The sequence below is a fragment of the Apostichopus japonicus genome, chromosome 16 (genome assembly GCF_037975245.1).
Source record: "Apostichopus japonicus isolate 1M-3 chromosome 16, ASM3797524v1, whole genome shotgun sequence".
Lineage (NCBI taxonomy): Eukaryota > Metazoa > Echinodermata > Holothuroidea > Aspidochirotida > Stichopodidae > Apostichopus > Apostichopus japonicus.
Genome location: NC_092576.1, coordinates 37,386,224 through 37,402,114, shown reverse-complemented (window position 1 = coordinate 37,402,114; position 15,891 = coordinate 37,386,224). Strand labels below are relative to the sequence as shown.

Genomic DNA, 15,891 nt, shown 5'->3' with positions numbered 1-15,891 from the left:
TTTGACTACAAATAAAGGGTGGTGAGTCTGGTTGGTAACGATATTTAAATTTGTGCTTGCGTTTTGAGAAATACTTATTATATTGAAACAATGCATGATAACTTGTTGTTTGTTGTTTACTAGTAAACATTTTCCCATTTGCCTACAAGTCAAGAATTGTAAAGGTGAATAATGGTAGCAACAGGTGTACTTTATTTGAAGCTATTATCGTTAATTATGTTTGAAAATGAGGTATCATTGTACATTTGTATACAAACAGTTGTTATTATTACCTTTAAATGTTTATTTAATCCTGGATTTAAAGAAAGTTTATCAAATTATATTTCTAGTGTGGTGCTGTATAATTTGCGTCTGATTTGAAGAATAAACAAAAGTTATAGTCATTTCTTAATTAAGCATATTAAAACAATTCGTAAATATTGTTTGTTGTTTACTGTTAACATTAATGACATAACGTTTCCACTAAGGCAGATGGAGAAAATCTAATCATGACAGCAACAAGTGTGAAATATTTGACAAATATCCATATTTATTGTATAAGAGGAGGGTGGCACTTTATTATAATTTTGTTTTGTTCTACAAACACTTTTTATTATATATTTATTTTCAGTGAAGTTTAATAATCAATACTTCTTTAATTTCTGTTGATCATCGTTATTACATATAATAGATTCAAGAGTTACCATTTCATGGAGAGGATAAACATGAAGGAGTGGTAGGTTAGTTATTTAAATTGATTTATATAAGGGTTGGACTGTATGTTTGGTTACTGTAAATACAATTTGAGTGACAATTTAAGGTCCAGGGGTGGGGGGGGGGGGTTAGCATGGGTTTCTGGTGTTGTAAATTTCTTCATGTTCATACCTTGAAAGTCTAATTTGATTCATTTTACAAATAATTTGTACCATATTAATGATTGTGGAAGACTGCTTTGTGTTTAATGTTACCTACTCATGGCCACGAATTCATTTTGAGGTTTAAACTGTACCCAATGACTGGAGGGGTTGGAGTAGAGTGATATGTATTTTTGAGGTTTTAGCCCAGGGTGATAGGGAGGAGAATAGTTTACTTTTCAGAGGAAGGTGTTTTGTAATATTGACTCATTCTATTGAAGACAGACAATTAGAGGGAGAAACAGAGATACTAATGAATAGTTGTTATTATTTGTATATTTGTTGAATGTTCATGGTGAGGCGTGATTGTATTCTTTGTTTACAAACACATTTCAATAATGATCAAAGGTAGACATTTTTAATTCCATTATCTTCCTCACAATGAGGTCATGGGGGAGATATTATGTTAATTTAAATTTCTACAAGTTCCGTACTCACGTGACCCATTGATGGTGTACTTACATTATGACTGGACGCTTTCAGCAGGAGCTCTATGGCTGACCTCTGTACTGACACACTGTCTTTTCTTCTGATGACTACAGCTTGTGAGCACAACTCTGTTATAGTTCGAACGTCATCAGCCTATTAAACAAGATAAACATTGTTTTAGCAATAACATATGATAAATGATAAGGTATAGACTAATAATTATTTATGAAAATACTATTATATGATCAAGTCCCACTTCACTAGTCCTTACAATAATAAATAATATCAATGGAGATTCATGTAGTGTGTGATTCTAACCTGTATGGGCGCACTGCACAGTGCATACAGAACGTGTGTAAGGAACCAACTCATGAAATCTGATATGTCAAACACTATCATGCTTTACATAGCAATGGTGATCAGTTGCTTTGTACGGGGTGAATTAATCAGTTCAAGTATAAACGATTGATATTGAATCGTACGTATAACTGTCCATGGTTAGACATTAGAGAAAATAAAAAAAAACAGAAAGGTTATACGTAAAAAGTTTAAGGAAAACAAAAATGCAGGATGCTCATTATTTGTTACCTCCCTGTTCACGGACCCCCTCACCCCCCTCCCCTTCCCCACCCTCGCAATCCACTCCACGTGCACACAAAAACAAGGAAACACAACCCATCCAGGCAAATTAAATCCAGACAGAACAAAAGTGTAACCAACCTTCTTCCATCGACCGGATTGGAGATCAAGATGGCAGGCATTACTCGGCCACAAAACTGAGAAACATAATAAAACGAAATCAATAAAGTACATTTATTTACTTAACCGGAGCTGTGTATTTAAGACTCTCAATATATTAAAACTAAGTTACCTATTTTTTTTAGTATAGATATAATTATTTATTTACTATTAAATACTTTTTTAACCTTGTTTACTTATTGTTTCCAGTCTAATATATTACTGACATAGATGGTGGAATATCACAATTTATGATGTCAATTCTCTCATCTCACCAGCCCTCTTTAATTGTTGCATTTACTCAATATTATCAATATCACTAATGACGTCATATTACTCATCTCATAATTACTACCATCCATGTACCCGAGTCTGTTATTTATCTACTTATGGTGTAATGTTGCCATACCTTGAGTCAACCTCTGATATAAGGGAGTTTCTTTGAACAATGCAATATATTAAATCCACTTGTAATGTTTTATCAACAATGTATGATCGCCACAACACAGTAGAGTATAGTTTAATATCATTGTGGTATAACAAGTGTTTATTACAGTACACAGTCATGTACTGTAACGAGTTTACCTTGTATTGTAACATACTATAGTGTTAGCCATACCTTGTACACACATAGCCATACCTTGTACATTCCGTCTTTTTAAATCTTCTGGGATTTTCTCTGGTCTGATAGATGCAGGTAGTGTGCAGTTAACAAACCTGTGGTATAAAAATAAACATATCAAATGTTCGTGTGTTTCTCTTTAAATACTAACAACCAGCTGACCTTATTATTGCCATGTAACCTGATAATAAACAGAGAATACCTCATTAATTGTATCAACAATATGCAAATATTTGCAATTAAGATAACAGAGTTGCATTGAATATACCAACGCATAAAATTCAAGATTTTAATTACTTCATTTTAATGCTTGCACGAAATGGCAGCTTCTTACCTGTCTGAGTTGATCACACCTCTAGTACCCAAACACACCCTTCGCCCTAAGCCTTTTACTCTCGTTCTACCCAGCACGAATAACAAGAAGCACTATGGCCCGCAGCTTATTCTGTCGCTGTACCTGATCTATGTAACGGTATTCCTTCCAAAATTCGCATAATCACAGACTTCACCTCCTTTAAATCACGCGTAAAAACGCATCTCTTTCATGATAATCTTTAACAACACGCACGTCGTCTATATTTCACAATGTTCATTGTATCATTTGTATATGACCTGTCAATCACATTGTAATGCGTCACGTGATTGAACACCTGCACAGTGAAAGTTCATATTCTCTCTTAGTGAGCGTGAATACATAAAAAGAAAGTTCCGCTGAAGGTCACCTTGACCAACGGTAAACCGATACCTCTCTGTTTTTCTACAATGTTAGCCAAGAACTAACAATAAAGTGTTCTGTCATTTAATTATTTAAAACAAATAAAATCGTCTTGTTTAGTTGTTAATGTTTTCCTCATACATATTTTTACACTCAACAGGACTCTTTCGTAGGTCATAAATGCCTACAAAACCATCCTCCGATGTTTAGAGTTCTTTGGCGTTTTATTGTAACTGTTCATCAAGGAACAACACAAGAAGTTTTTCGCTTAATATCAAAATTGTGTGCACGATTTACGCTATGACTCACTGATTTTGTTGGCAACCAACTAGTAATTACCAATGGCTATCTCCTTGGAGTCATAATATATCGTTGAAAGTTCGTTGAATAATTTAGGGGGTTTTGTTTTTAAGGATTGTTTTCATTTGTAATTCTCTGAACGTTGTTGGGAAATATAATGTCTAAAATGTATAAAGAAAAAAGAAACAAACGGTTGTCAATACTTCTCTTATTGTTACTTATATTTGAAATAATTTACACCATGATTCGAATTGAAAATAGGCGTGGTTGGTCATACTATATATCGCGATATCTGTTTGACGAATTTGGTGCACTCAACTCATACGTATCTCCGTTCTACAAATACACTCTCAAATCAGCCTAGCTTACCAAAAAATTTGCGGAAATCCAGGCATTGTTATACAAAGACATTCTCGTATCGCAACAGCATTACTGGAAGTTCACCCTCCCCCCCTTCCCCTTGCGACGCGATACAAAATACTTTCAAAATGAAGCTTTATAAACGAGCTTATTTCATAGAACTTCATGTATGACGGTTTTTATGATTTTGCGTTTTTATGATTTTTTTTGTTTTAAGTGGCATTTGGCGTTTACTCGTTAATTTTCATTTTAGGTTTTAAGTAGTAGACATATCGATTTTTAACGTTTGTGCTTTACCGGTACTTATTATCGTTTTCATGATCTTATATTAATTAGTTTATACTGTTATATTTTATAGTATAGATCGTCTGTAAAGCGCACAGATGCATCGTACGTAGTGCGCTATACAAGTAAAGGTTTACATCACATGACATTACATTATACGTTTATGTGAGTATATTCGGCCTCCTTGCTTTATCAGAAAATTCAAATATGCAATTTAACTTACATACAGAAAAGTGTTTTTTTGTTGTTTTTTTTTAAAACATTTTTTCCCTAAATTAATTATTCATCTAATTTAATTTCGCATAAAATAATAGTGAAGTATTTGAATTAATTTCAAATATTCATACTCCCCTCCCCCACCCCCAAAAATAAAATTATTAAACACAAAACGTTTCTTTTTGTCCTACATGACAGTGACATGTATTTAACGTTTGGTCAACATTGTCAAATAGACATGTTAGGCGCAATTAGTTTGGTCCTTTCGCCAAGTTAATTTAAATGTACAATATATATGTGTAATTTTAAAATGAATGAAAACATTGTACATTATATAAAGGTCAACATAAGCTATGCATATTGGAAAATATGTATTCCAATATTTTCGTATTTTGTCCCAACCTACAATGTTAACGGTATAGGACTGAAGAGATCTCTGGTAATTTCTTACAGCTATTTCAGATTCCTGGAATTTTATCAATCATATGACCTTAAAATTCCAATTATTTCCAACCATAATGACTTTAAAAATCCAATTTACCCGGCTAAACCGACCTATCCCCTTGTAATTATCCCCGACTTTCCTCTACTCATACAGATTTTATCTTGTAAGTTACTTACCAAAGTTTTCTGAATTTCCTAGACGGCAAGACATAGTTCAATAATCCTACAATATCTTCCTCGGTAATTTCTGGTTGGTGTACAGTGCCTGCATTCACGCATAACTTATCCAGTGATGAGAGGCTTGGTAGAGCAATACCAGACTGGAGGATGATGGTATTGTTGTCAACTTTACTGAAGGACCACTTCAGGGTTAGATCAGATATTGGAATCTGAAGAAAGATTAATAAAAGAATAAAATGTAGTTTAGCTTCATGACCTAATTGACAGTAAATATTATTAAAAATACTCACCTCTATTAAAAGGGGATTAGTTATATAAATTCATAGTATTTCGCCCGGTCCCTCTCGAAAAGAAATGAACAATTATTTTAGAAAAAAAAAACCTAAAAAATTACAAAATTAATCATAAATAAAAAGAAATAAAAAAGTATTCAACTCACTGCCGACTGCGTAGGTACCGCGAGCTCATATGAAAGCTAAGTTTGGCTTGGAATATAATGAAAAAAGTATGCTTTACCCAAACAAATAAAGGAATAGCTTCGTGTATCAATTTATGCAAGTTATTCAAATCTCGACTGAAGTCTTTTAGGACAAGTATTGTCCATCTGCCCTTCAACCCCCACCCCTCCCCTCCTTCTGCCCTACCAGACTAACGCGACAGAACAACACTTGTGCCTGCTGGCGATAACAATGCCATTGGTAAGTGGTAATAAAACTCATTCGCTATACCTAACAACTGGTATCAATGATTTGCAGCAAGTAAATTGAATCAGTTGCGCTAAACTTGTCTTCATCAAAGCTTGGTCTATCTTGAAAAATAACATGATAAGAAATAAGTCAGAAAATCGTTAAAAACAAATGATGTACTTGTGAAAATGAAACTATGTCTTGACCACGTCTGTACATTAATTGATCACCACATTAGTTTAAGCGCAATTGTGATGCCTAACTCTACGTAATATAACCACAAGAACATACTTTACATCCCGACAAATACGGAGTAAATACAACCGACACACGCCCGTGTATAAGTAACGGTCACGAAAACGCTATCTCATTTGTTTTCCTAATAATTGCGCAACATATTCCTCGCCTATAAATTTCTATGCAATGTTTGTTGTAGGCAAATTCTTTGTCGTGTCTACTCTGAAGTTCTAGTTCAGCTATTTTACATCATGTTACAGCATTGTCTACCCAGTGGCGTAGCCAAGGGAGGGGGCGTGGGGGTGACAGCCCCCATGAAAGCTTGTCGCCCCCTCCCCCAGTCGCCCCCACTGGGATTTTGGGTGTCGAAAAAAAAATACATGTGCGAAAAATATATCTTTGATCTGAATGGTTTCGAAACTCCATGTTGACCACTCATGAACGACCCTTCGACCGCGGACCGGCAGTAGGCTATAGTTGCTGAAAAACCGGACGTGACATAGCGCATAGGCCGGGTTTTCACTTCTGGGACGCACCCTGATGCTCTTTAAACCGCTAAAAAACCAAATTTTCAAGAAAGGAGACAATACTATCGCTGAGAATCAGTCTACTACTCTAATAGTGTTTCAGACGCAATCTTTGGTCATGTCAGTTTGACATATAGTTCGGTCATTCAGTATGTTACTTGGCTGAAAGCCCAGTCAATCTTTCTTTATTTTCCACGCGCAATTTGCAGATTTGTCGAAAAATGTTAATGCCGGTGGCAAACTCACAATTTTGTGGTATGACTCCCAGGACGGAAAGTCGAGAAACTCACATGCAGTCGCGGCGGATAGCTTTCTTCGCCTATAGTTTGTCCGGGGACATTTGGGGGCATCGTTCCTATAGGCCTATATCTGAGGCCCTGGGGTCATTCCTTGACCGACTTGGTGCAATATAATGTGCCCATTTCGAAGTCAATGTAATCACAGATTGTTAGTTGCCATGGGTTTGATCAAATGAGGGGTATTCTATCCTGAAACATAGGACAAAATGGGGCTGGGGTTTCCAGTTCGCCGCATCATTTGTCAACTTGCACTGGGTTCTAATGTTGATGTCAATTGGAATCACTGATAACAGAAATAATCCACCAAAAATTAAGGCCTCATGAACTTTATTGCAGATTTCCTGAGTGACGAATTTGTAATTTTCTCCCGAAATCCCGCAACTAGATGGCTGCTATCCAGCCTGGCAAGTGCCATCTCCAGCGATCTGGCAGATATTGAAATCTGAAATTTTCTTGCTACGCTGCGCGCCAACCGGTGGTGGCGCTCCGCTTAGATAGTACTTGCGGCCGGAATACTCGAATCGATTACGCCCCCCCCCCCACACGTTTCAAATCGGATTGACGCCCCTGCTTACAAGGCTTGGGAAGTGTCATTTCCGACGATCTAGGAGGCTTTATAAGCTAACAATTTCACTACGCCAACTCATGGTGGCGCTCCGCTTAGGTTGTAACAAGACGCCCTCCAATGAAATGGTCAAGCTCCCGCAGCGCCCCCCACTGAAAACAATCCTGGCTGCGCCACTGTGTCTACCCTCAGCCCCACCCCCGCCCCTTCCCTGCCCGGATCAAATCCTACATAATAAACAAAGAACACATGTCATGGCTGGGAGGTATCTTTACCTGATAGTAAAATCCGTTCGCTAAACCTAACAGATGATCGATCATCCTATTAGCATAAGCGTGGTTAATCATGCCCTAAACTACATACATTAATCGCAAGTACGAAATGTTCCTCTCCGACACTTGCAGGGTAAATACAACCGACACACGCCCGTATGAACCGCCTACAAGCTACCACCACGTAAACTCTAGTCAGACGCTAGATTATATTATAATATTTTGTTTCTATAACTGTAAAACAAATTCCATGCATATGACATTGTCTCGAATATGTTTGTTGTAGGCTCATTCTTTGCCGTGTATAAAGTAGTAGTCTATTGTACAGCTGCAAATGTAAGAATGTCACAGCTTCATAATTGCTACAGTAAATGCCTTTATCAATGCACCACTACCACTCTTAATGTGACCGAACGACCAAATCCATTATCACTACCAGTAATAGTATCATCATACCAGGGCTAATTCGGCTCTCGGAATGTTATCGTATTAGAGAGGACTGATATGATACTTGGTCTCTATACGTAGCTATATTCTTTTAAACAAACCATTTAAATTAGCCTACAGCTATGATTTACGGCCAGTGGTAAAATAAACACACCTGTTACTAGTAGGCTACCGGGTATATGCCTAACCATATATAAAATATGCAATGTCTTCATATTATGCAGTATTATAATTCAACTTACCTGAACGCAATATTATTTTAGAAGAATTATATACTAAGGCGGTGTTAAACATAAAGGTCTAGCCCTATATAGCTTAACTTTGTATGTCCAAATAAAAGTTCTGTTTCAACACCGTCGAAACACCGTTATATTGCAATGGTCAATGCGCCTGCATTGACGCAGCAGGTACTGGTTATGACGTAAAACTGTAGCCATTTAGTGCAAAGCGACACAAAAACCGATTGCATCGTACAAAATGCAAGACCTTTTCGGTATACTGTAATATGCCACGTGCAGAAATGACGAAGTTTAAACAATCTGCATTATATGTATTGGTATACTTTATTACATACATTTCAGCGGTATTATGCATAAATTAGGAAGGTGTTATTAACTATATAGCACAGAGTGGAGGTTTGTGTGGCTGGTTTTCACTTGGTCTCCCAGAAATGAATTGCATCAGAAAGTTGGACAATGATTGAAAAATATATTCACAAATAATATCACATTAACGATTTGATTTATTATCCTTGATCATACTTACGTCATGACTTGATGCTACCTGTAGCAGCTGTACGGTAGACCTCTGTAGTAACTTGTTGTCATCTTTGTCGATGATAACCTCTTTAGAACAGAGCTCTGTAACAGTCTTCCTGATCCCCTCAATGTCTCCAGTTTGTTCCAAGATGCAGAGGATTGCAAACTTATCACAATCTGTTTTCTTCTTCAAATGTTCAATAATTTTACTCGCAGATGTACGACTTAGTCCACATGCGAAACGAAAGACATACTGGAGGTCAAATGGATCCAGCTTACCTAGAATCTGTTCTAGTTCAAACGCATTTCTTGCATTTGCAGTGACAATCGCCAACCTAAACGACGCATACCATTCACAGAATATTTTATGGTAGAATCTTACTTCAGTATTGGTCTTGATGTCCCCTCCAGAAGTTTCTCTGTTTGAATCTTGAAGTATTTCCTCCTCTACTAAAATACCCACACGGATATACAGATCATAAAACTGTTTACCAAGTCTCTGACGGAGCTGTTTTTTATTCCATGTAATCTGCTGGTTTTCTCTGTTCAGACCCTCAAATGCTATTTTATCCAGTTCAACGTGATTAATTTCATATTCGACATAGTAGCTAACTACATTTTGGTCAGATGCCTTGTTTCTAGTGTGACTATGGAAACATTTTAGCATGTATACAAAAAAGTCTGTTACCGACTTAAATTTTCGAAAATCGTCTCGTTCATGAGTCATGTGAGCGAACGTAACGAAGAACAGAGGTACTTGACAAATGTCATCAAGGATTGGGTTTTCTCGTAATCCTCGCTTGATTTTATCAACATCATGTTCGTTATTTTCACCTGTTATAGCCTTGCGAATATAATGGTCACGCGCTGTTTCGTCAAACCCAATTAATTCCAGTCGTTTCGGTGATGAACTTTTGAAGTCTATTGGTATTAGCCTAGTTGTCAAAGTTACATCAAATGTTTCGAACAATTTGGATTTAATGATTCGCCAGATATCACTTCGATTACTTTTTTCTCTATTAGGATATTCGTCAAAGCCGTCCAGAATTAGTTTTACTGTAGTGCATCGTTGAAGAATATCTTTAATGTCTTTGGAATTCAAGCGAAACTCACTCGGCAATAACATCACTTTGATAGCTTTATAGATTGATCTTACATTACCCAACTGCCTAAGTTTCAGAAGAATTAATACATCCGCTGCAGAGACAGGAGAATCCTTGACACCATTACACCAGTCATACGCTAGCTGGAGGGTCAGAGTTGATTTACCGTATCCAGCTTCACCCACCACAATACGCCTAGTATATGACCTTGAACTTGAATCAGTGAAAATGTTTTTATACGAGCTCAAACGTTCTTTCTGTGAGTTTTCGGACTGGGTTTCTAGGAAGTGTTCAATACCTCCCTCAACAAAAACCTTATCTATACAATAGAGTCTGTCCTTAATGTAGGGAATTGGTTGTAATGCGTCATACTGCTTTTTGTAAACAGTCTTCAGAGAATCTAGAAGTATGCACTTCTTTTCTGGTAAGAAAATATTAAATAATTAATGTTATTAGAACAAACACGTAAATGTAATGTTGAGAAACGTCTGAAGGTATTCCTAGTATATATGTATATTTTTGGGGTTCTAAATAAACACCAAATTAGCAGCAAAATCTATAAAATATTGTGTACTATACTTATAGTGCACCTAGAAGTTACTCAATTTTAACAATCTATTAGGTCACTCTCATAGGATAATTGAAACTGTCAGTACATTCAACTGTTCATAACATCAAGTAGCGATAGTTAATGCACTATTTAGGTTCCTGTGTGAGATAGGTCATCTCTGTGCCGGATGTTATTTCTTTCACTAACATCTCAGTACATTTCAATATCAGATAAGTTACGTTTCATTCGTTGTTTTACTGTAGGCAGGGAGCTGTTATGTAATAACTCTTTAGGTCAGCTTATAACATACTCTTTAATAAAATACTTGTGTGATACAAATACAGTTTTCATGGACCGAAGATACGGTCTGTTACAACATACCGACAAATCACATGTTTGGCTTTATTGAGTAGTTGTCATAACTCAATGAAGCGTGAATGTTTTATTTTGATTTTTTTTTTATAATGACACGTATTTAGCAATCAAGAGATTATTTTAAATTTTCTTAAAACGACTTCATTGATGTCACTTACAAAAGATGTAATTGTTTCCAGTATATGTAATCATACCAAAATGTAAACAAGGGGGGGGGGGTGACGACAATACCATTAGTCTATGTGAAATAGACAGTTGTCAAGAGCACTTATCAAGAAACATTTAATCCATTTGAGAGATATCACAATATTAATGTTTTTTATAGACAAATAATCGGCTACAGATCCTAGTGGCATTGAAATGACACATTTTCAAAGTGACAGCTCCCAAACACTACTTTTACTTGGGATATGTTCTAAAATGATATATTTGGTGGTGTTACGCCTGACATATAAACCAACATGATGATTAGGTCTGTGTCCTTAAAGTCACATTGAATTTGTCGCAACTTTAGAGCATCGATGATTGTAATTATATTGGTACTACAGAATGAGGTGTTTGTTAGAGAAGTTGAACTTTTCCATCCATGTTGTTTTGCCCCGTTGTGTAATGTGCATGCTAAAGAATAAGATAATACAGTGAATGTGTAACTTACCTGCTAAAGTGAGTCCTGAATGTGATGCTGACGCCGTTCCTTTGTGAGTGTGTTGTTTTTTTCTCCGAACGGCTTTTTCTTTACCTGGCATTTCAAAAGACTTTAAACAACGCTAATGACTGTCAATTTGTTGTTGAGATTAATGTTGCGGCATTCATTGTCGATTTCCTTGTCCTCTTCGATGGTTTGTGCTTAAGTACAAACAGAGTAAACATATTGTAACAACCAATAATCAGCATGACTTGCTTACATAGTTTAATCTATAATACACAGTGTCTATGAAAGACTGTTTGGTATTAAGAGGAAGTAGTTATACTCTTTCCAAAAATAAAAACTGGTTATGACTCTAAGTAAGAAGCCATTAAATAATTCGTTCTGTTCCGCCTCAAAGGTGAGATGTTATTGCATTCTGGGTGTGTGACTGGCCATTCCATGCAATATCTATCAAATTACCATGGCGTTTAAATGGATCGGGTAAGTCAGAAACTCGGTGTAGTCATCATCGTTCTATTACGCTAAATGTTCATGTCTTAACGTGATTGGAAGATATTCAAATACGCGTTCTCTAGATATATTACAGGTTAATACATAGGGAAATGTGAGCTAACTGCTCTAACGTTGTAAAAACCATATGACTTACTGGGTATTAATTCATTAAAGGTCCTGTGCCTCTACTTATACTGTCGACATGTGATTTTAAGTAATCTTTAATTGTAATTCTTAGACCAATCTCTGGTATCAGAATTATGAATTGAATCAGGACTGAAGTCAAATTGGGGGCTATTATGAGGAAACAAAAAAGTCCAAAATTACAGTTCCATTAAATATAGATATAACACATCATCCAAATGATTAACAGAGTAACAGCGTTTGCGAAAACAACTACCAACTATATTGTTTGATAACATTGGAATCAGAAAAATGTTCATATGTACTTTCGGGCGTCTGTTAGATATAGTATTTACTCTTCATATTTTATCATGGCGATAACGAGATCTTGAAGATTGTTTATCATAATTTGCGACAAAACTAACAAGTCACTACATGTCTAAATGCACGTTTAAATTCAATACGATTAGCTAACAAAGTAAAAAGACGAAACTGTGTTATTTAAATATAGAATTATGAAGCAGCTAAGAAACTAGCTATTTGAAGTTTGAGTCTTTAACATAAATCGTATATAAACTGCTTTAAAAAAAATGTTATATTGCAATGAATAATCAGTTGATATATATTTTGAAACTTCGGAATATTGACAATTCTAGATGTACTGTGCTTCACAAAAGAAGAAATCGTGATTTACTGTTTATAGTAAAGTACAACGTCAACATTTGAGAGAAGTTTCAACAATCTCAAAAATAATGCATCGTATAAAGAAAACATGTCTTAAAAAAATGAATAGAGATATAAAGTAACATTGTGTTACCTAATTTGATATTGTAATGTTATTACTTTTGTATTAAATTATCGATTGAAAGCATTAACTTGTCAATGTAGGGAATTATTTTTTGTGACATGCAGTGATGTAGTCCGAGTAACAAGTACTTCTGAGAGTTCGAGGTTCAAGTAATGTTCTTATGCGATTCGAGCAACGAGTATCAGTGTCCAAGAACAGCATATTATAATCCGAGTACCAACTACGAGTACTGTTTCATCCGAGTACTTTTTAATTGCCTTTTTGTTACTAAATTCACAAGAAAGTTTTGTTTATAACTTCTTCTTTGTGATCAATAGCTACGTTTATAACTTTTCTCTTGTGATCATTGTTAGTGACGACATGTTGTTGAGTCAGATATGATATTTGTGATGAACACAACAACATTCCCTAATTTAAGGGTCCTGCACCAATAACAAAGACTTAAAAATGGCTCTGTAATCAGGGCCGTGGTGTTAACGATCAACAGTCACTACATCTTTACAGCAATTATCGATACCTGTATCCTCTACTTCTTGTTTTTATTATTCATACTATGCCTATGTGTTCCTGTTATTCATAAATAAGTGAAATAGACTGATAATTTAGCTATCTCGATTACTGATAATACTGTGGTCATTTGTTTTATAGATTCGTTCCCGTTCACATTCATAAGCAGTGACGGGCGCAAATAAGAGTAGCAGGGGGTAAAATCCGTAGTAGCAAAAACCGCCAATCTGTGGGAAATAAATTATTAAAACTCTCTTCCACGTAAACCTTTTTCAACCGCAAACAAACGTTAACTTATCCCTAATACAATACTTAATTAATAACCAAAATACTCCTCACGATGCACAATTTAATTATAAACCTTTATTTTGTTTGTCTAGACAAGGATCACTAGATCCCCTACATCGCAATCGGCTTCAACGACTTCAATGGGCTGCACTCACACCTAACTTATGAAATATTTGATCCGCCGTTGCTCTCCTACAAAGATCCACGCCCATATCTAAACATGTGGTCATAACTTAGACTTTTTCCTTTCAATCGACACCTTGAATGCTGTACACACCACTTTTCATAATATAGTTCTCAGATATTCCTTACCCAGGATCGTGGTCACTACAAAGCTAATTCAAGGATATTTTATCTCAGCAGCAAGGGGAGTTGTACTAATTGTTACTACCGTATATGATGAACCCATGCATCATAGTTTGAAAATGGAATATCAGTTAAAACAATACTCCACAAACAGGCTTTCATTTACACCTTCACGAATCCATTTATAATATAAATTGGTATTTTAGCTACAATTTAGAACAACCGATTGGTTCATTCGAAATCCAACTGTATTGCACATTAATTAAAGCATGATGATAATTTACAACATTAACTTATATTAATGCCATATTGTGTGAAAAAATTCCTCATAATCTGCGTCGATGTTTCTAAATTAACTTAATATAGAGAGCGAGCACTTACTGTTTTTGTACTGGAATTAATTTAACTATAAGTTACTTCTGGAAATGATATAATGCCGTTGACAAGTTCAGCGACTAGTAATAGCAGATGACAAAGTTCGTATTCACCTAAATTGATAGTAATTTATTTAATAAAACACATCGAGATATCGTTAATTCCCCCTTATAGCCAAAGTTCATATTGACATTTGATAACTGAAATCGAGTACATATCAACAAAGTCATTTGCCCGTTATGATATAATGATTCAAAATAAAGTCGTTGCGCTCTTACGCAACATTGCACTTTTGAAAAATCATGCAATTTAGCTCCGTTTTGCCTATATTATATGATTTATCTAATTGCCATGGTGAAGAATTCACGACCCCCTCTGTCAATTTACGGGTCAAATTACAATGCTAAGTCGTATACTGATCTGCGTAGTACTTTCTTGGTCTAGTTGACCCATCATTTGGCTAGTGGAAATTCCTCTCAATTACTGGTGTAAGAAGTAACCCATACTAATTGTTACAACCGTATATGATGAACCAATACATCATAGTTTGAATATAGAATGTAAGGTTAAACAATACTCAACGAACCCATTTGTGATTTAAAATTGGTATTTTAGCTACAACTAAGAACAACCGTTCGGTTCATTTGAAATTGAAGCATGGTGATAATTAACAACATTTACTTATATTAATGCCATATTTTGTGAAAATAATTCTTCGTGACCTGCGTTGATGTTTCTTATTTAACTTAAAACAGAGAGCGAAACTTACCTCTTTTGTACTGGAATTTATGCACTATAAGTAATTTCTTGAAATAAGCTAACGCCGTTGACACGTTCAGCGACTGGTAATATCATATGACAAAGTTCATATACACCTTAACTGATAGTAATTTGTTTAAGAACACACTTCGGGATATCGTTAACTGCCCCTTATAACTAAAGTTCATGTTGACATTTGATAACTGAAATCGGGTATATATCAACAAATTCATTTGCCCGATATGATATGATGATTTAAAATAAAGTCGTTGCGCTCTTACGCAACATTGCACTTTGAAACATGCAGTTATTAATTAGAGGAAAGATTAGGTACATTAAAGTTAAACCAGTGCTGTAATGTTGTAGCCTAGCAAAATAGTAGTTTGTTGTTGTCGAGTCGTTTTATTTGCTGCTATTCGTGAAGCTTTTTGTCAGGATAATCTTGAAATATTTTTGGTGATCAAATTGACATCGAAATTGTGGGTAATTTGTTTTCCAATATTTTGTTAAAGTATCACACCCCATGTGTATAGCTAGTGCAACTCCTTTGTATCAACTAGTATTACATACTAGCATTTAGTAT

General features: G+C 35.5%; 1 protein-coding gene across 3 annotated transcripts in view; it reads right to left on the bottom strand.

Annotated features, from left to right (window-relative positions):
• The window catches only part of LOC139982299 (uncharacterized), a 97,349-nt gene extending 85,507 nt beyond the window's left edge, over positions 1-11,842 (bottom strand). For all 3 annotated transcript variants that reach the window (XM_071994995.1, XM_071994997.1, XM_071994996.1), the window contains exons 1-6: positions 11,657-11,842; positions 8,981-10,497; positions 5,180-5,391; positions 2,701-2,777; positions 2,043-2,098; positions 1,356-1,475 (exon numbers count right to left, since the gene is read on the bottom strand). In XM_071994995.1, the coding sequence (XP_071851096.1) occupies positions 1,356-1,475; positions 2,043-2,098; positions 2,701-2,777; positions 5,180-5,391; positions 8,981-10,497; positions 11,657-11,747 (2,073 nt within the window). In that variant the 5' untranslated portion in view covers positions 11,748-11,842. The remainder of the gene's footprint in view (positions 1-1,355; positions 1,476-2,042; positions 2,099-2,700; positions 2,778-5,179; positions 5,392-8,980; positions 10,498-11,656) is intronic.
• Positions 11,843-15,891: the final 4,049 nt, after the last annotated feature.